At 33.2% G+C, this 20763-nt stretch overlaps 2 protein-coding genes across 2 annotated transcripts; one reads left to right on the forward strand and one right to left on the reverse strand.

Moving 5' to 3' along the window:
- The first annotated feature begins 1497 nt into the window (after positions 1–1497).
- On the forward strand, positions 1498–5267 carry LOC107613378 (U-box domain-containing protein 13). The gene is made up of 4 exons (XM_016315346.3): positions 1498–1873; positions 3050–3166; positions 3305–3760; positions 3848–5267. Exons 1-4 carry the CDS (start codon positions 1601–1603, stop codon positions 4991–4993), a joined length of 1992 nt encoding a protein of 663 aa, XP_016170832.1. The 5' UTR covers positions 1498–1600; the 3' UTR covers positions 4994–5267.
- Positions 5268–6366: 1099 nt separating this feature from the next.
- On the reverse strand, positions 6367–7775 carry LOC107614415 (dof zinc finger protein PBF). Its single transcript, XM_016316630.3, has 2 exons — positions 7290–7775; positions 6367–7200 (listed from the first exon to the last, which is right to left on the reverse strand). The coding sequence occupies exons 1-2, from the start codon at positions 7341–7343 to the stop codon at positions 6616–6618; spliced, it is 639 nt and encodes a 212-aa protein (XP_016172116.1). The 5' UTR covers positions 7344–7775; the 3' UTR covers positions 6367–6615.
- Positions 7776–20763: the final 12988 nt, after the last annotated feature.

The following is a 20763-nucleotide window of genomic DNA, read 5'->3' on the forward strand; positions in this document are numbered from 1 at the left end:
GTTACTAGAGATGAGATTTGTTTTTTGTTACGTTAAAAGGTATATGATAACTTATATAGTCATAGATTGATGAGTTGTATTGTAGTAATTGACATTGATGTTGTGATTGTTAATTAATCATTAATTTAATGATCAATAAGATCGTTAGTTACAAACTAAGATTAAAAAATGACATTAAAGTGAATAAAATGGAATTATAATTCTTATTGTATAGCAGATCACCTATCATTAATAAGAGATCATATAATATATATCATTTTAATAAGGGACACTTTACTATACAGATTGAGGTTGTATAGAGAGAGAATTAAATTCTTTTTATAGTTATTTTTTATTATTTTAATTAAGAGAAAAACGCAAAATAGCCCCTAACAATTATCTCGAAAGACAACGAAGCTCTTGACAAAAAAAAAATTCAATCCGGCCTCTGACAGTTACCTCGAAAGGACAACGAGGCTCCTGTGCAAAAAAAAAGTCAATGTTATTTTTTTTTGCACAGAGACTAATCAGTCCAAAAAAAAAGATTAGGGACTGAATTTGGTGTTTTTTTTCTTGGAAACCTCGTTGTCTTTTTGAAGTAATTATCAGGGGCCAGATGAGGTATTCACTCTTTTATTAATGTTTAAAATGTGGGTCCTAGTATTTTCAATCTCTCTTTCATCACATAAAAAAAAAGATCTATAAATTTATATCTTTACCATATAATTCACCTTTTAATAATACACAAATAATCTAATTATTTTCACATCTTTCATTAAAAATATTCAACCTTTTCATATTCCAATCATAGAAGAAAAAAAAAAGCAATTAACCTTAATAAAATAAGAGTTTGGTCAATGCATATTCTTAAATATGGCTTTACTAAACTTAGAAAACTAATATCTTTCAATCAATTATAAGGTAATAAATGAGCAATGATTGAGGGAAAAATTATTTCCTAAAATTTTTATTAGTATATATTTAAATGCAATTAAAAAATAAAAAAAAATTTTATTTTGCTTAATATTTTTTAAATTTAGTATATTTGACAAAATTTTTAAATAAAAATAAAAAATATTAAAAAACTAAAAATAATTATAATTCTCATTTATTTTACTTTTAAAAAATATATTTAATATAATAAATAAACAAAAAATATTTTTATATTATATAATTTTATCTAAACATCATTGAAAGGAGAGTCAGAACTCAGAAGTCAGAAGTCAGAAATTGAGTGAGTGAGATTGGTGGTCTGTTGAACACAACACAGACGCCGCTGTTACTAAGTAGTTACCGCAGTTAGTAATAGTAGCAGCAGGAGCAGTTTGTTTAACTGAATTATTAACCAACTCTCAGTCTCTCACCCCGAAAGCCGAGAGTGGGAGCCACGCTCCAAGGCGGCGCCAACCCCACTCCGCTGTGTAACTCACACTCACAGCTAAGCTACCAATTATAATACTGCCCCATACCTACACCCGCGGTTACTTTTCAACCATGGTTAGTTAGGAGCCGCGCCACAAAACAAAACCACTACTCACTCCGCTCCGCGTCTTCTCTCTTTCTCTCTCTCCGCCCTCTGCTCAACAAAACGCTGCGTTTTCGCCGAGATCTGCTGAATTCCATGGAGGACGACAATAAGGCGGGAACAGCTGAGAGCCTCATCGATTTGGTCAATCAAATATCTTCCATCTCCGATTACAGGCCAACGGTCAAGAAGGAGTACTGCAACTTGGCCAGGAGGCTCAAGCTCCTCACACCATTGTTCGAAGAGATTAGGGACAGTAAGGACCCTCTCCCTCAACAAACTTCAAATGCTTTGCTTCAGCTTAAGGAAGCCATGGAATCCGCCATGGACCTCCTCAGATTCGGTAGTGAAGGCAGCAAGATTTACATGGTATAATATATATTTCTCTGTTTCTTACTTTTTATTCTCTGCAACTCCGTGTTTTCAGGACAGATTGATAGATTGATTGATTTCGTCATCAAGTGTTTGCTTTTCGGTATTGTGTAGTATTGACTATGCCATTCAACTGCTACTCAAAGTGATTCATGACGATATGCTTAACTTTCGTTTATGCTATTTCTTTGCCAATTAACTATTGGGGAATCGTACAAACCATTATTTATTTATTTTTTTTCATTTTTTCGTTTTTTGGTGGCAAAACGATTTTCCAGCTGCAGTAATATAAATTAATTGACCTGTTCATGTATCTGCTCTTGTTCTGGGGACAATTTTTTAGGCTCATCCAGCAAACATTTTTAGTTTTTAATTAATTCCAATAAGATTTTTATTTTATCATTTTAATTTTCTTGCAACGCGCATTGCATTATTCCTTTGATAGAATATATGATTGGGGAAGCTAGCGTGTGTGTTTCAAGCCGAAAAGAAAAAAGAAAAAAAAAATCTTCCGAAGTTGTGGCTGCTACTATAGATCAATGGTGAATAGATTACGCGCGGGCTAAGGATATGGTCCTTTTTTGTTTTTGCCCCCTTTATATGATTAAAGTTGGAAATTGCTGGTCTAGAGTGCTGTGTGATTCAAAGTATCTCTTTTTTTTCCTTAATATAAGTTATAATTGAAATTTGGAATCTGCTAGTGAGTCTCTGTTTGACATCGAGATAAAAAAAGTGGATGCAAATTGAAGTGGTGTGTCTTGTCAATCCACCAAAATTTCTATTCTCTTATTTTGGTCTTCAAGCTACATAGAATATCTTGTGTTCCTTTCCTATTTGGTGTATCTTGCAGGTGTGGCTTGTCAATGATGGTCCTTTCGATCCATTTGATTTATATTTCTTTGTTTTTCCGGAAATCGCAAAAAGGTACAAACACACAAAGACGAACACACAGTGAACAGAATCCTGAGATGGTTTAGTGTTTTGGTAGTTTGGATGTTCCTGTCATGTTTCTATATGGGAACCTTAGTTTACTTACAGTTTCTGTTCTAAAGTTATTATGCTTGTTTTGAAATTGAATAGTATGTATGGTTAGCAAATTACGAAAGTGGTTTTTGATTAGATGGAAATTGCAACCCTCCGTGTTGATTCCGTTATTTTAACTCCTGTTTGCAGGTCATTGAGAGGGACCAAATTATTAATAAATTCCACGAGGTGACTACTCAGTTGGAACAAGCATTGGCTGGAATTTCCTATGATAAGCTTGACATTTCAGATGAAGTTACGGAACAGGTATAAACTTATTTTGATTGTAAGCTCCATCTGTATCATTTTAGTGATTGACTAAGGATCACGTTTTCTGCATCAGTGTGGAACTTCTTTGTATCTCCACTATGGACTAATTCTTGTTAATTCTCTCCATCATTTCAGGTTGAGCTTGTTCTTGCACAATTTAGAAGAGCCAAAGGAAGGGTTGATCCAGCTGATGCCGAGTTGCATGAGGATCTCTTGTCCCTTTACAACAAGAGCAATGATGCAGCTACAGATCAAGCTGTTCTACGGAGATTAGCCGAAAAATTGCAACTGATTGGAATAGCTGATCTCACACAAGAGTCGCTAGCTTTGCACGAGATGGTGATCGCGAGTGATGGGGATCCAGGGGCAAGCATTGAGAAGATGTCAATGTTGCTGAAGAGAATAAAGGATTTTGTACTAACAGAGAATCTAGACAAGGATGATAATGTAGGAGGAAACAGCCTTTCTTCAAGTTGCTGCAAACAAGGGACAAATGAAAAGAATCATCAGCCCCCTGTAATCCCTGATGATTTTCGATGCCCAATTTCTCTCGAATTGATGCAGGATCCTGTCATAGTATCAACAGGACAGGTATGTTTCTGAATCTAACTACTTGGATGTAAACTCGCATTGAAGTTGAATACACTGAAAACAAATCATTTTGTCTAATTGCTGCAGACTTATGAGCGTTCCTGTATAGAGAAATGGTTGGAAGCAGGACATGGTACATGCCCGAAAACACAGCAGACCTTATCTAGTACTGTTCTCACACCAAACTATGTCTTAAGGAGCCTCATAGCACAATGGTGTGAAGCCAATGGCGTAGAGCCACCAAAGAGACCTAGCAGTTCTCGAACTGATAAATCAGCCTCTGCCTGCTCACCGGCCGAGCGGAGCAAGATTGAAAATCTTCTTAGGAAGCTCACATCTGGCAATCCTGAAGACCAGAGATCGGCTGCTGGCGAGATTCGCCTTCTTGCAAAGCGCAATGCAGATAATCGCGTGGCCATTGCGGAAGCTGGTGCAATACCTCTTCTTGTTGGTCTTCTCTGTACACCTGATTCCCGCATTCAAGAGCATGCTGTTACTGCACTTCTGAATCTTTCCATATGTGAAAACAACAAAGGAAGTATTGTGTCTTCAGGGGCAGTACCGGGGATAGTTCATGTGCTCAAGAAGGGAAGCATGGAAGCTCGGGAAAACGCTGCAGCCACACTTTTCAGCCTTTCAGTTATTGATGAAAATAAGGTTACAATCGGTTCTTCAGGGGCCATTCCACCATTAGTTACACTGCTGAGTGAGGGTACCCAAAGGGGTAAGAAAGATGCTGCAACAGCACTCTTCAATTTGTGCATTTACCAAGGGAACAAGGGAAAGGCAGTAAGGGCTGGAGTCGTTCCCACTCTTATGCGACTGCTGACAGAACGTGGCGGGGGAATGGTGGACGAAGCATTAGCCATTTTGGCAATATTAGCTAGCCATCCTGACGGAAAGGCCGCCATTGGCGCTGCCGAGGCGGTGCCTGTATTGGTTGAGGTTATTGGGAATGGATCCCCAAGGAACAAAGAGAATGCAGCTGCTGTATTGGTGCACCTTTGCAATGGAGATCAACAATACATAGCTCAGGCACAGGAGTTAGGTGTGATGGGTCCATTGTTGGAATTGGCTCAACATGGCACAGACAGAGGGAAAAGAAAGGCAGCACAATTGTTAGAGCGTATGAGCAGGTTCCTTGAGCAGCAACATGAGGATGAGGAATTTCAAACACAAACTGAACTATTGCCTTCTATTAATACTACTACTACTAACCTTGATGATAGCTGAGATATTTTATGTTAACTTTTGTTTCTTTCTGTTTTTTTTCCCAATTGTTGAAAAGAAGCGACTGTTTGGAGGGAAAATGGTGGAAGATCACCTGGTCACTCCGTTAAGTTGTTCAATTTTTTGTGTGTGATATTATTTATACGAAAGGTGCAATGCAGAAGAAAGGAGAGGAATGGGGTTCTGACATGGAAAATGTAATTGTAACATGATGTACTTTTGTAATCATCCTCAGGTTTTAATGGAGAGATGTTCTTATTTATATATTCCCATCAAAGCATGTGACTTGAAATTCCTCCATGTACATGGTCACAAATAGAATAGTGGAGACTACCAATTACATTATTAGCTGTTGTGCAACAGTGCAAGTGTAGGTACACACTTAAACGCATCACGTTATCTTACTACTCTATCTTTTAAGGATTCTCTCTCATTGAAAATGAAAAATCTACACCATTAATCAATGTATAAAGATGTGAATAAAGTTTCATCATGTTCATTTTAAACTTGGTATTCTTAGTTTCTTACCCTTATCTTTGGTAGTTGACACGTATTCTCGTATTTTTGTGGAGTAAACAGAAGTCAAAAATCTCTTTGCCCTATGCTTTATCTTTTTTTTTTTTCTTTTGTAAAGGTCCAATTTAATTTGGTTTGCTTAGAATTTAGTTACATGAACTATATATATGTGTGTGTGGATTCCCTTATCATGCATCCCGCTTACTGTGTAAAATGATGATGGATGGTGTGTGCATGTATGTATGTGAAAAGATGCAAATGAAATTAAAGCAGTGTTCCTGGATTGCATGAATTTCTGAGCCTGGGCTCCTTCTCGTTTGAGAATAGAGACCCACCAGAGCACCGACATGTTTGCTACGTCCCAAGACTCTCTGCTCCTCTCCCTTCCTTTATTCCCCTCAGCATTGGTTCTTTCAAAAGTTATCTTCCTCCCCCTTGCTTTTCCTTTTTCTCTTTTTCTTACCCTCATCAATATTTACTTACTTTCATTAATAATAACTCTGCCACATTTCTGTATGTTTCATTAATATTGAGTAATCATACCTATAACATTAATTATTTTGACTAATGTTATAATTACATAACAAGCAGAAAAAGGTTACACTAATTAGTGTGCCAGGGAAGGAGGGATTTTTTGCATTAATTATGACATCGGAACAAGTTCTAGTTTGGTGAAGTATAAGAGATTGCATGATTTTGAGTGGGGATTTGGCGTCTTCTGAGAAAATGTCCCAAAATCCAACAAACATGCATGTACGTCCCATCTTATTGAATCAATCTAATTTGATAAAAAAGAAGGAAAAAAGAATTGAATTGAATGACTTAGAATTAATAAGGTTATAGAGATAGAGGGTTGTGTCAGTTGTCAGGTCACAGAGAACACTCTATATGACATTTCATTCGAAATCAAAATAATCTTGACTAGTCCTCAAAACACTCTCTTTCTGTTATGGAAGAAGAAACTTAGTTGGAGTCACCAAACAACATGCAATGCACTCATGTTATACAAAACAAAACAAAATAAATTAAAATTAAAGGAAGGTAAGAACCACAACCAACAATAGATAAAGAAAAAAAATGCACTCAAACCACAAAACATTGCATGCAAGTCACAAGAGATGATGAGCAGCGGAAGAAGATGCAGCTGCAAGATCAGTCCATGAATAGTTCTCTGGCAAACTAGTACTTAATAGCCCTCCGTTTCCAGATTCCAATTTAACCCTAGATTCTCCAAACAGGAAAGGGAACGAAGAAGAAGTGGTAGTTGGATCAAAACCACTCAAGAAATTAGGAAACTGCTGCTGATGCTGATGCAATCCTCCTCCATAGAGGGTCATGTTCTCAAGAGAAGCCATGAAACCTGGGTTAAAACCTGACGGAAGTGATGATGTTGATGTTAACTGCTTTTCAGTGTTTCCTCCTGGGCGGCTACTGCTACTAGTACTCCTCTTGGTCTTCTTGTTTCTCCGGAAACCACCACCAACCGGAACGTTCCTAAGAGCACCGCCTCTTGTCCAGTAACGCCTACACGTCTTGCAGAAGTGTCGCGGCTGAGACAGGCTGTAGTTGTTGAAGTAGCAGAACTTTGTGTTGCTGGATTCACACCGAGGACACTTGAGTCCTCCCTCTGATCCCGATCTCGGAACCACCTGAGTTGAACTCTCATTGCCATTGCCATTTACCTGCTGCTGCTGCTGCAAGTTGAACAAAGAATAGGAATATTCAAGAAGATGATGCAATTAAGGCATATCAATAACTACTAATAAAAAGTAAAAACCCTTACCTGGTGAATCCAATTGGGAGGATCTAAATACACTGGGATTGAAGGGAAAACCATGGTGTATGTATGTTGATGAATTCCTTTTTCTTTTTCTTTATCTTTTTATATAAAGTTTGATGGGTGAGTAGAATATATATCACTAGTACTAGTATTATGAAGGGGAATGAATTGAATAGCAGCTGAGAGAGAAAAGGAAAAAGATAGAGAGAGAGATTATGATGATGATGAAGCTCCCTTTCATCTCTTCTCTTTTTGTTTTATTGTATTTTTAGGGTTTTAATTGGAGCTACATACCCAGCCACTATATCTTAACTTATAACCTTCTTTTTAACTCCTCCTTCTCTAAATAATTCTTCATTAAACATTTATGCAGCCTTAACGATTAATACATATATATCATGATGCATGCCATCAAAAGCATATAAAAGTTATTTAACAAATCTAAAGTATGTCTAGTCATACATACAGCCTTTTTAAATTACACTGTCTTGCTATTAATCATGTGTATATATACTTCATATACAAATTGGCAAGTCTTTCAATTATTGAGACCTTGTTATTATCTTGAAAGCTTTAGACATATGAAGCCTGAAATCATTCATTTCCTTTTTTTCTTAATTTGCTTCAATTATTTTTAAGGTTTGTGCAGTTCAAAAGTAAAATCAAAGAAAGAATAAATATGGGAATATATATAATTGGTGCTGTTAGCTATATTCTCTGTCTCTTTATTCAAGAGTTAATGACTTTATTAGTTGCTAATGTAAGTATGTAAGCAGTGAATTAGTGGCTTAAAAGTTGTGTTCAGATCCCTTTTGGGCAGCACCAACACTTGTGACATCACTGCATAAAATGTTAAGTTTATCCTGCTAGCTACTTTATTAATCACTATATCTTTTAAGTAACTAGACAAAATCTTCCAGTACCCTCTAAACTTTAATACTTTAGTAATGAAAACTTCAATTTTATGAACACAAATTAATTAAAGTGTTTGTGTTGGCTATATATTATAATTTTGTTTCCTTTTTCGCTCTTGATTCCTTTTTTGGCTAAAAAATTTTGATATGAAAGTAAAATAAGTAATATACTTTAACATGGTAATTTTTTGTGTTTTTTTAAATTGTGGGAGTGCACAAATCGGAGATTTGTGTTTAAAAAGTTGAAAAAATTCAGAGTACAAAATTCGGAGGGTCCGATTTGTGTTAAAAAAATTGAAAAAACTCAAAGTACACAAATCGGACCATTTGATTTTTAAATTTTGCTTAAGAAATCGAAGTGGTTGGGCAAATATAAATTTCGGAAGTTAGAAAACGGATCCTCCAAGTTGTTTGTTGTTGTCAATTTTTGTATGAAATGGGATATAAAACGCAATTCGGACTGTTCGTTTACTGATAGAAAACTCGCATGGTCCGAGTTCTGTTCTACTAACACTACATGGCTGTGAAGCAAGCACCTGTATTCCTCATATCCGAGTTCAACACTACTTTTAATTTGCTTCCATATTCAAATTAAAAAGTGTCCTTTTTTCCCGTACGTTATAATTTCCATCTATTTAACAATAATTTAAAAAATCTATATATATGTATATATGCGAATGGATTAACTACTTAAGTAGATTCTAGAGAGCATTAAAAAATAACCAATTTTTGATAATTAGGTTGCATGCATGTATGTATCTTTAAATTAACTGAAAAAAAAATAGTTAGAAACTATAGGTTCAGCGTCATTATTTATGCTACTATATGACACTTGATTATTATTAATTAGTTTATGTATGTTTAAAAAACTTTAGGGATGGAGAGGAAATAGTCCTAATAAGGAGTGAAGTTGAAGAAGATATTATAGGTAGCTAGGTTAGGTTTAGCCCGGCCATTGTGCATGGGAATGGAGGGTGGTAGGGTCATGAAGGACTATGCATGATAGCATGAATGTTAATAAATATGATCCTCACACACACACACACATGCATCACCCAATCGACATTAATCATCAATCATTTTCTCATCAGATGCTCTCGGTCGGGAATTCAACACATACATATATATGTATATTCCTACTTTATATATTTACACACTATATACATATACATACTATACCAAGAACATAAATTGTCACGCTCAAATCCTATTTTCTTACAATATACTCATTTTCATTTGAAGGTGACGAAATGGGATTGACCTTATATAATTCGTATTAGTTTCATGGGAAAATAAAATCATAATTCGCCACATTTCAAGTAAAATTATTTAATTTATTCGCTAAATATTTAATTCCATCGCTTATTATTAATTAGCTTAAACAGAATAATTTAAACGAAATTGTTTAATAACAAAAAAATTAATAAAAAAAATCTAAATTTATTTTATTTAATATTTATTAATTATTATTATAATTAATAAATATTAAATAAAACAAATTTAGTCCTTTTTTTTCCTCTCTAGTATTACTGTATGTAATTTAAATTGCTATGAACCGAATCCTCCATGTGCCTAGCTGGCTAGCTAGTTTAAATATGGCGTACGTATTATTTTGAATTTTAATGTTTGTACATACATATCATATATCCCATATATATGTAAAGAATTATTAATGTTGGTTATGTTAAACGTGAAGTTGGTGGTGTTGATTGTAATAACTTTATTTATAACGGTTAAATTAAAGGAAGGCAGAGAATGAAGTTGGTGGTGTTGGAATCTAATTCCTTATCTGTTGTATACATGTTAGTGCTTTTTTGCTCATTTTCATGCGAAAAAGCTTACAAAAACACTTTCATTTTACGAAACTATGGTTGGAAAGCCACCACCATTGCAGCCTTAACCACTGCCTTCACTTGTCCTCTCTGCCATTTCCACACAAAACTATCTACTATACAATTCAATGAGGATTGAAGAGATTAATTAGAAAGAGGTAGTGGTACACAAACCACAAAGGTAGCCATGCACGTGCATGAGAAATACATATCAAAAAAGAACATCATCAGAAATTTGTGGGACCTAACTTTAGCATTTGCCTTCTTACTCCTTAATTAATTAATTAGCCTTTGTTTACTTCATTATTGTGTTAAGGGGCCGAGTTGGACTGTGGGAGCGTCAAACACCAAATAATGCTACTCTCCCAACTAAAAAAAGATATAGTAAAGTGATTTGTACACTTCTATTGAATAGTTTCAATTTTTCGAAGAAGAAATAATATATAATCATACTAGTGTATATCAAAATTAAGAGGAGTGTTAGGGCTAGTAATTTTTGTGTTTTGTAACCATCAATTGGCCATCAATAGTCTTTTTAATGGTGTGAGATTACATCCAATGGTAGGAGATCATTCACTTTTCTCTTGATGGTTAAGTGTTGGCCACAAAACACAAAAATTGCTGGCCTCTAGACTTTTTCCAAAATTAATTATTTACAAATATGTATTTCGTATTCTAATATATATTTTATATTAATAACTAATTTTAATGATTAATTTTAATATAAATAATATTTTTAAAAATTATCATATAATTCATATATACTTTAGTAATAACCAAGCCTTTACAACTAATTATGTTTTTATGGCTTGGGAATTCTAGGTATCGGTTTATATAGTTCTAATGAACCGACATTAAATTTTGAAACATTAACTAATCAATCGTATCCTGGGGTGCTCGAAATAATATTTTATATGGGATTTCTTTTTACTTTTGCTGTAAAATTGTCGATTATACCCTTACATACATGGTTACCGGACACCCACGAAGAGGCACATTACAGCACTTGTATGCTTTTAGCCGGAATCTTATTAAAAATGGGCGCATATGGATTGGTTCGAATTAATATGGAATTATTACCTCACGCTCATTCCATATTTTCCCCCTGGTTAATGTTATTAGGTTTTTTGAAACAAATCCCGAAATTCCAAACTACCCGTTATCCAATAAAGACCTAAAATACCTAATAATAAACCAAAATCCCCTACACGATTAGTTACAAATGCCTTTTGATAAGCATTTGCTGCAATAGGACGTGTAAACCAAAAACCTATTAATAGATAAGAACACATTCCAACTAATTCCCAAAAGATATAAATTTGGATCAAATTCGAACTAGTAACTAATCCCAACATTGAAGCATTAAAAAAACTCATATAAGCAAAAAATCTCAAATATCCTTGATCGTGAAACATATAATTATCACTATAAATAAGAACCAAAATGCCAACAGTAGTGATTAATATTAACATAATAAGGGTAAGTGAATCGATCAAGTAACCAAATTCTAAAGAAAGATCATTATTTATAGTCCAAGACCACACATATTGATAATACACATTCCAGTTGACCGAGCCTAATTCTAATTGTTTTGTTCCGAAGCAAAGATATTCACGGGGCGGTTTGTCCTATTCAGATATTCACGACCAAGAAGTACTGAATTCTCTTTCTTTTCGGATAGCCCTGAAAAGAGAAGGAAGGTTGGAATGCCAACAGGCGTCTATTATGGAATTTACCCGACCCGAGAGTACCCATTTGAGGAACGTCCGGTGCAAAAGTAATTGAATGGGTAAGTCGCCAATCCCTAAAACGGTATATATATATATATATATATATATATATATATATGTGTGTGTGTGTATTTTATATCAACATGTATTAGCAAATAAAAAATATTGGTGATCACTCACAAAATTTTCATTGTATAAAAATAAAAATTAAAAATCGTTAGATAATAATTTATTTAAAAATATAATAATTTTTAACTATTATTTTTATATAAAAAAAACTTCATATAAGTAATTACTTATAATTAAAAACATTGCATCATGATCAATGTTAACGAATATAATTAATTATATCGAAAGTAGTTGGTTTTTTAAATTAAAAGTAAATTTCTTTTAAAAGCAATCTATTTTTTTCGTTTGAACTTTAATTTATTTGGTTCTTCCAAACATCGTAAGAAGGCAGTAGTAGTAGGCTAGTAGCTAGGTACGAGTCCCATACCACAAATGTATACCTAACTATATGACTAATAATATCATTATTTACAACGTAACACAGAGAATTGAAACGCGGCATATGTAATATATATGTATCATAGCATTTGGTTATTGGTTTGATTTGAAAACTCAACAGACAGAAGACACAATCCGAGACAGAGATTGGTTCTATCTTATATAATTGCACATGCATCTGACCTTAATTAGATTCCGTTCCATCACTTTCTTTCTCATCATCAGATTCCTACAAATCCATAACACCATAACCCACTAACGTTCGCTGCTCATGATTTGCTCCAAGATTTTTGTTCTCGTACTTGTTTAGGGATATGTTAGAAAATTTTGAACTCTTATTCTTGTTTTTTGATTGTGATGATGAGCCAGTCGTGATTATTGCCTAAGAATATAAAAATTTGTTTGGGTTGTGTAACATACACTTTATTACCCTAAATTTTACCTCATGCCGTAAAGTAAAGGATAACAAAACGTCACGACAGTTCTAACAATAATATATATAGAAGGGAATAATAATACTAGAAGTCCGATAAAGGAATAAAGTTTAAAGTTACATAAAGCGAAATTATAAAAAGCGAAGTGTTCACATACACACAATAACTAAATGCGTAGACAAGATAAGAACAGAACATATAAATATATAAGCTTGCATTAAAACCCCAAAATACAAGGTAGTAGTTAATAAATAAACAAAGTAAAATATATATGATATACAAAAGAAATTAGTCATAGCCTGTGGAGTTTAAACCGACTAGTCAAAAAATACAACAGAGTTTTATAAAAGACTTATTCCTATCTCTTGAAGTTTTAAATAAAAAATCTCTAAGGCAATAAAGTTATACTTATACAAAAGATGAGAGAATAACTACAACAGAAGTAAAACAGAAACAAAATAAAGTAAAGCTATCCTCCGCTCTGTCACCAATCATGCAACTCACATAGGTCGGTTGCGACCTGCATCTGAAAAACAATAACAACATATGGTATGAGAACCGGAGGTTCTCAGTATGGTAACAATGTCCAATATATAAGATATAAGATTTAGGGACGCCAAAGGCAATTCTAGATCTTCACATCGATACAGATATTTAAGATTAACGAAATATAAAAATGTAAGTCATAAATAGGGTATTCTAACTTAGGAGATTTCTAACTAACATAACACCGTTGTCCTACAGCCTTCGTCGGCCTAACCTCCATGCGATCCTATCGCCACCGTCTACCGAGCCTCCTCAATCCCAACAGCAAATACAGGTAATGCATACAAGTAACGTACAAGTAATATACATATAAAGCAAGTATAGAACAAATAGCAAGTAGGCATGTGATGCATTTAGGCACAATAAAAGTTAAACAAAGCAAGCAAACAGATAGAATATGCACATGATTAATGCCTATCCTATTGGCTCGTGATATCACTTGTTGGTTCATAACTGCGAACCCGACACATCCTTTCAGATGTAGTCTTTCTGTCACGTCAGAGATATAGTTTTCCGCGCACTATCGTTCCGAGAATATAGTGTCTGGCGCACTATCGCTCCAAGGATATAGTGTCTGGCGTACTTGCATGCTCATTCCAAGGATATAGTGCTTGACGCACTCTTACAGCATAGAAGGTTATGCGAGCGGGATATAACCCCAACCTTCACATCTCAACGTAAGCGAGATTAACCACCGTCCTTACACCGACGCCGCGACCTCGACAAGTGGGACTCACCACTGCGCATAGCTACTGATCAACCTCAATACATAAATATCATAAAATTCAGTCTCAATGATCACTGCTCATAGCACAAATTCTTTGATACCTAGTTCATCAACCTCCAACAATCTTAAGCATTTATATCCAAGTTCCAAGTTCATCTCAACCATCATCAATTTCCAAATTCTCAAGTTCGTAACCAATATAGTACTCCACCAATTTACCCAACTAGTCCATCCACAGTACTTCAGAAATCTAAACCTCCTTCTTCTAAATTCTCTAACAAAAAATATAATCTTAAGTCTCCTAACTCTTCCGTATTAGCCTCAAAATCTAATTACTAGTTATAAGTCTTAAACAACGATTAAAAAAGTGTAGAAAGCTAGAGAACCGGTTGAAATGGAAAGAAAACAAATTTTCAGCAAAATAGGAGTCTCGCGTACGCAAGCCCCCTTCTGCGTACGCAAGGGTGCAAAAATGGGTGGTCGCGTACGCGACACCTGCCTCGCGTACGCGAAGTCCCAACCCGAAGGGAATCCCCGCGTCGAGTGTTAAAATTTCGCGTACGCATGCCTCAAAATACATACTCGCGTACGCATGCTAGTGCCTGCGTACGCATGCCTTATCAAACTTAGAAATTTTTTAAAGCTGCAGAATTTCATATTTTTACACCAAACTTCAAACGGGCATAACTTTTTTGTTTTAAAATATTTTTCATCCGTTCTTCAAACATCTTAAAGCTCTTGGACCCAATTTTCATTTAAATCAAGTTTCATCTAAAACGAGAGTTTGGAAGCCAAGTTATACCTCGCCAATATTCATTAAAAATAAGGTTTTACAAAACTTTACAAGTTCTCTAATTTGCCCAAAACTTCAAAATCATACCAACTTAAACATACTCAAAACAACCAAAAATCCATAATGAACACTTACCAACCATTTTTCATTCATTTAGCTACCAAAATCACTCAATCCTCACAATTTCCTTGATTCTTATAAACAAAATAATCACAAAACACCGCCAATCATTAACTCAATCCATCCTAATACTCATTTCTCAATTCCATCATAATTAAAGCTCACTTTCATCACCCAATACCCTCAACATTCAACAATAATCATATTCAATATCCATTATCACTATTACATTTATCATCAAATATCAATAATACCATCACAATTTCATCAACCATCATAATCATAAAAAAATCATCATGCATCATCAACAATTCAAACTTATCCTAAGGTCCACTAACCTAAGATTCACGAAAACATTATATATTACATAGAGAAAACTGAAACCATACCTTGGTCGATTTCTGCACAACCCAAAACTTGAGTTCCAATAAGCTTCAAGCACCAACACCACTTGCAAAACTCACCAACTACCAAGTTATATATATATACTAAAATGAATATCTAGGGTTCAATACAAGATACCAAACCACAAGGGTTAAGAGCAAGCTTATCTTACCCACAGCAAATGGGAATAGAACACAACAATTTTTCACTGTTGATTGGCACCTAAACAACCAAATCACAAAAATCTACTCAAAATCACACCCTATATTTTTGAAATTCACTTAGGATAGAGGAATGCAGTGAAAATTTTGAGTTCTTACCTACAATGCCTAGCTAGAACTGACGGACTCGGCGAGAGTTTCACATGGTCACAAACAGCATGCAAATCGGAGTACCGTAACTCAAGTTACAAGCAAAAGAAGAAGATGATGAATAGTGTTCTTTTTCCCTTTTCTCTCAACTCAACTGAGCTGTGTGTGTTTGTGTTTAGGGCAAATGAATGAGCTGAAAGCTCGCTAAAGAGGCTTATATATGTTAGGCCTAGGTCCAATTTGGGTCCAGTCTAACTCGTTTAGTGTTTTTGGTCCGTTTAGCCCACTTTGGGTCAAAACCTTTAGAATTAGTGCCCGATTTTTAATTTTAAATATTTTTCTAAGTTTTTCTTCTGTTTTTGTTACTCTCACACAGTACCGGACAGACTTAAGTCGATACTGCTGGTACGCATTTTTACACAATTTTTCATAGAAAATTACATTTACTACTAAAAAAATTCACTGAATTCAAATCTCACCGTTAACTTTTTAAATTAAGACTTCTAAATTTTGAACCTATTACAGGTGATTAATTTATCATTTATATTATCTAAACGGTCGATTTTAAATTACGGTTCTTACAGGTTGTAGTTTAGTTTTTTTTATAAGATTTTGTGAAAAATAAGACATAACAAAAAAGTTTATTATTTTTATTTTTTTATCATAAAATATTAAAACTAGAAAATATTGAAAATAAAACAAAAAAAGTAGAAAACATTTTCACAAATTCAATAGTGCAGTAATTTATTTTTTATTTGGTGCCCATATAATATGATTATTATAGTTTTTCTTACTAAAAAAGGTTTTGTTTATTAATGTGTTGCATACTCACAATATTGTTATATGTTTAAACTTTAAACTAAACGTGGATTGACTATTTTCTTTTCTATGGTGGACGGACATTGATCACAATAAGACAATGGACTCAAGCATTCAATAATTTCAAATTTTTGTTAGATATGAGAAATATATATTATGGATGGATTGTAATAACATTTTGATATTTAAAGTTAAATTTAAAATTTTAAATGTTTTTAATTTTTTTATTTTATATAAAACATTTTAGATAATTCTTCGTATTGATAATTAATAATATATATTATTTTTAAATTTCTTTGAAATATGCCAACTATGAATAACGTTGAATATGTTGACTTATAAATATATTTTGGTGTGTATAAGTCTTTTCAAAAAACATGGATATGGGCCGGAATTTCTGCCCATTATATCTTCATGGGCCGTAGCCCAATGTATTTAATTATCTGTAGTCCCATTTCTCTACTTACAATAAACAATGTAAAGCCATTTGACCCATCCATGACACACAAAATATATATATATATATATATATATATATAGGTAAACAATGAAAATATGTGAACAATAGATATATCGGATGTTCATTTCACTAGGTGTACGGATGGTTATTCTAATATTAAGATTTAGGTGGATAATTTAGAGGTATAATATGTTTTTATTTGATTGATGGTTATTCATGTTGTTCAAAAAAGTCATTGGTTACCTAGCATAACAAAAAAAAAACACTTAAATAACCAGAAATTTTGTTATTAATTGTTATTATATTTTTTTTACTTAGTACAAATGTATTATTCAACCCTTTCCAAAAGCAATCATATATAGTAGAGGATGAAAGATCGACAGTGACATAATTGTCGAATTAGAAGACTAAATAGTCTAGCTAATTAAGCAAACTTGGAAAGAAAAGAAAAAGGGAACAGAAAAGGATATCTCATCACTTCATATTCCGAAAACAATAGGAGAGATCAGAGACAGCTGTTGGATTTTTGCCAAATGAATATGATACTATTTTTTATACTTTATAGTTTGTTATTTTTCTACATTTAAATTCGTACGTGTATAATATAAGTACTATTAGTACACTTGTTACTATTGAAAACATGTCAGGTTTAACTTCATTTCCTACTCTATTTTGTTACATCCAAAAATAATAAATTCCATCAGATCAGATTAGGGTTCATGAAATTCATTTTTTTGGCCAGATATTGCAGGTTAATTTATTGTTTGAATGGAAAGTGGGAAACAGATACTGATACCACACCATGATCAAAGAACAGCATTTTTAATTGCAACCTTATAGAATGTTGGTCTATATGTTGCTCCTAATTCAAGCCATGATAATCAATAATCTCAACAATATAATAATTCTCAAATATAATAGCCTGAGGGGTAAGTAATAAGTAAATAAATTAATTAAACGTGCTAAGCAACAAATAAATGTATCATCATCACTACAATAACATGTTAGTCAACATCATTTGTCAAACATCTTCAAGACCACAACTTCTTGTGGAAAAAGAGAGAAGATATTATGGATAAATGTGATAATATAATTAGCAACTTATATATCAACATTATTTCTTTTAGTGAGTGATTAGAAACACGTAAGAATGCTAATAATTTAGTTAAAGTGGACCCTACAAATTGACTTGTAAATAGAAATGAGGACCACGAACTGAGTTTTGGTGTGACTGATTTCACATGGATCGGAACAATCATAAATAGTGTTGAATATTCGATTTATTTTTTTTTCCAGCTGTTATTGAATGAACAATTCTTACTTCTGATTTCTGAATTGAGAGTGCCACATTGTTTCTTTCTAATTGAATTATTCAAATTGTGATCGTTAGGGTAGCACTTCACACATTGCAAATTAAAAGAATTAAATTTCAAAGGTGGTGGAGCTGCTAAAACTTTAGGTCTAATCGCGTGACAACAACGACCTCACTTGTTGTTTAGGTAAAAGTTCATAGACACATTAATTTGTCACCTTGTGTTTGATTAAGACAACCTCATCTATTCAACAGAGTAGATCATATCTAAACATTATAATGTATATCCATCCATCCATTAATCAATATGAAATAATATTGGTCTAATAGGTATATATATGTTTTACTCTCTTAACTCATTTCATAAGAAAAAAAAAGAAAAAAAAATGGCTCTACATTGTGAATTTTTTATTTTTAATATGATGAAAGGAATGGTGTATAGCTGGGATGTGGGGGTGTATGATGATTCACTGGCGTATCATGGCTGTTCAAGAGAAATCGGACCGTCCGATTGGAGGTACTGAAAACCTGGATCCGATTTGTGTACTGACAGAAAATCCTGGGTCCGATTTGTGTACTGGCAGAAAACCCTGGGTCTGATTTCAGTATCCATGAAATTTTGCAATGAAAACCCTGGATCTGATTTGTGTCCCTCTCTCTCTCCAATGAAATCGGACGGTCCAATTTCTTTCCACTGACACAAAAAATTAAACGCCGTCACAATCGTGTATATTTCCCCAATACTCCATAACTAAGCATAACTCACATCTCAACCTCATATTAAAAAAAATTAGCCCTACATTGTAGGTTAAAATAATAAAATATGAATCCCACCAAATTTTCATATAATAGCACAAAGCACCATAAACTGAATGTTGAAGCTTTCCACAGTTAAATTCAATGATCTACTGTTCATTTAAGCTTTTCCACAATTTGCTCTCCAACACAGTGTAGTTTCACTGTCTTTAACTGTAAGGTGCGGTTTACAGAGGAAACAATCAGACATGCTCCGCTGACAAAAATAGTTAAAATTACAATGACAAATAATTTTTAAAATATTTTTAAATATAACAAAAATAACTAAATATTGTCAATATATATTTCTCAAAATATATTTTAAAAGATAGATATTGATGTAATTTTTTTCAAGAATAATAATAAAAAAGACATTTTCATCTTTAAAATTTGCAAAGTGGATTTTCTTTTATAATTTTTTATAATTGGCAAAAAAAATGATTTAGAGATTGAAATTTTGCTCTAATTTTTAGATCAAATACACAAATAGTTTGTCAAATATAAAAAAAAATTACCACTTATATAAAAAAAAAATTTACACTAATTTTGCCACATTTTAAAAGTTTTTAGAACAATTTTGTTCTTTAATCTTTTAGAAATAATTTTATCAACGTCTAATTTTGTTGAGAGTATTTTTTATATACCTGCATTTTAAAAGGCGGTAAAAGCAGGGAAAGAAAAAATACTTGTCCCTAGACAATGGAGTACCAAACATGACATTTGACATGATAAGATTCATCCCATGTTTTGATATTCATCAACATACTACCAGATTAGTGAAATTTCTTAAAGAAGAAAAAACAAGTTAGAAAATATTATTATATATGTACACCACATTTATATATATGTTTTACTTTCATTGTTAAAAATGATTGATAAAAAAGTAGAGAAGATAAAAATTGTTTTTCATACTATATAAAAAAATGGGTAATGCTAGGGAGACAAAAAAAATAGTCAGAACTTGTCTTGTCTAACATTTATTAATTGTCGTAACAATTAATAAATGCTAAATAAGGTAAGTTATGACTATTTTTGGCTGATTTTCTTTAGTTATCAAACATTTCCGATAAAAAATATACACAAAAGTAGTGCAAATGTAATTTTTCTTTATAGGTTACTTTGTATGGAATTTTTCACTAAAGCACTATCAACATTCCAATTCTTAATGCTGAGTTAGATAGTCAGATTCAACCTTACAAATTCCCATCACTTCATGTTAGATCTTCCTTGGACACATGTGACATGTTTGCACATACATTAACATTTAATTGATAGGTAATAACTATTAACTATGATGCCAATACATAAAACAAGAGGCACATACATACATACAGCTAGGCGCATATGAGCAGCATGATTATTATAGAAACAAATTAAAGCGATTACATTAGTACGGGAAAAATTATTGGGGAAATTTCTAATAATAAAAAAAGAGAAAGAATCATTGAGATCCTTAAATAAATTAAGAAGATTGTTGATATAAGAAACAAGCATCATTCACATGAATGATTAAACTTGTTGAGGATACAGCAAAACATGAGCAATGGACAAAACCCACATTACCCCACATAAGTCCTTTGCTTCATAAGCAGCATCTTAACTACCGTTTTAAGAGCATGTCAGTTTGCATTCAATTTGTTGGCATTCCATGCCCTTCTTGCAGAATATATGCCCACCACACCAATCATTTCAAAGACCACACAATAAAATAGCTTAAAAATATATATATTTATGTTTAATCAATCTCATCTCAACGTGTAAGCTATACTTGACAAATTTGTCTCCCATTATTT

The sequence above is a fragment of the Arachis ipaensis genome, chromosome B8 (genome assembly GCF_059453495.1).
Source record: "Arachis ipaensis isolate K30076 ecotype BB chromosome B8, ASM5945349v1, whole genome shotgun sequence".
In the NCBI taxonomy this organism is placed as follows: domain Eukaryota; kingdom Viridiplantae; phylum Streptophyta; class Magnoliopsida; order Fabales; family Fabaceae; genus Arachis; species Arachis ipaensis.

Bases quoted from the DNA above. Each gene is read 5' to 3' on its own strand.
- LOC107613378 (XM_016315346.3), top strand. From the start codon at position 1,601: ATGGAGGACGACAATAAGGCGGGAACAGCTGAGAGCCTCATCGATTTG. The intron at 3,167-3,304 runs GTATAAACTTAT...CCATCATTTCAG, and splicing joins CAGATGAAGTTACGGAACAG to GTTGAGCTTGTTCTTGCACA. The intron at 3,761-3,847 runs GTATGTTTCTGA...TAATTGCTGCAG, and splicing joins TCATAGTATCAACAGGACAG to ACTTATGAGCGTTCCTGTAT.
- LOC107614415 (XM_016316630.3), bottom strand. From the start codon at position 7,343: ATGGTTTTCCCTTCAATCCCAGTGTATTTAGATCCTCCCAATTGGATT. The intron at 7,201-7,289 runs GTAAGGGTTTTT...TTCAACTTGCAG, and splicing joins CTCCCAATTGGATTCACCAG to CAGCAGCAGCAGGTAAATGG.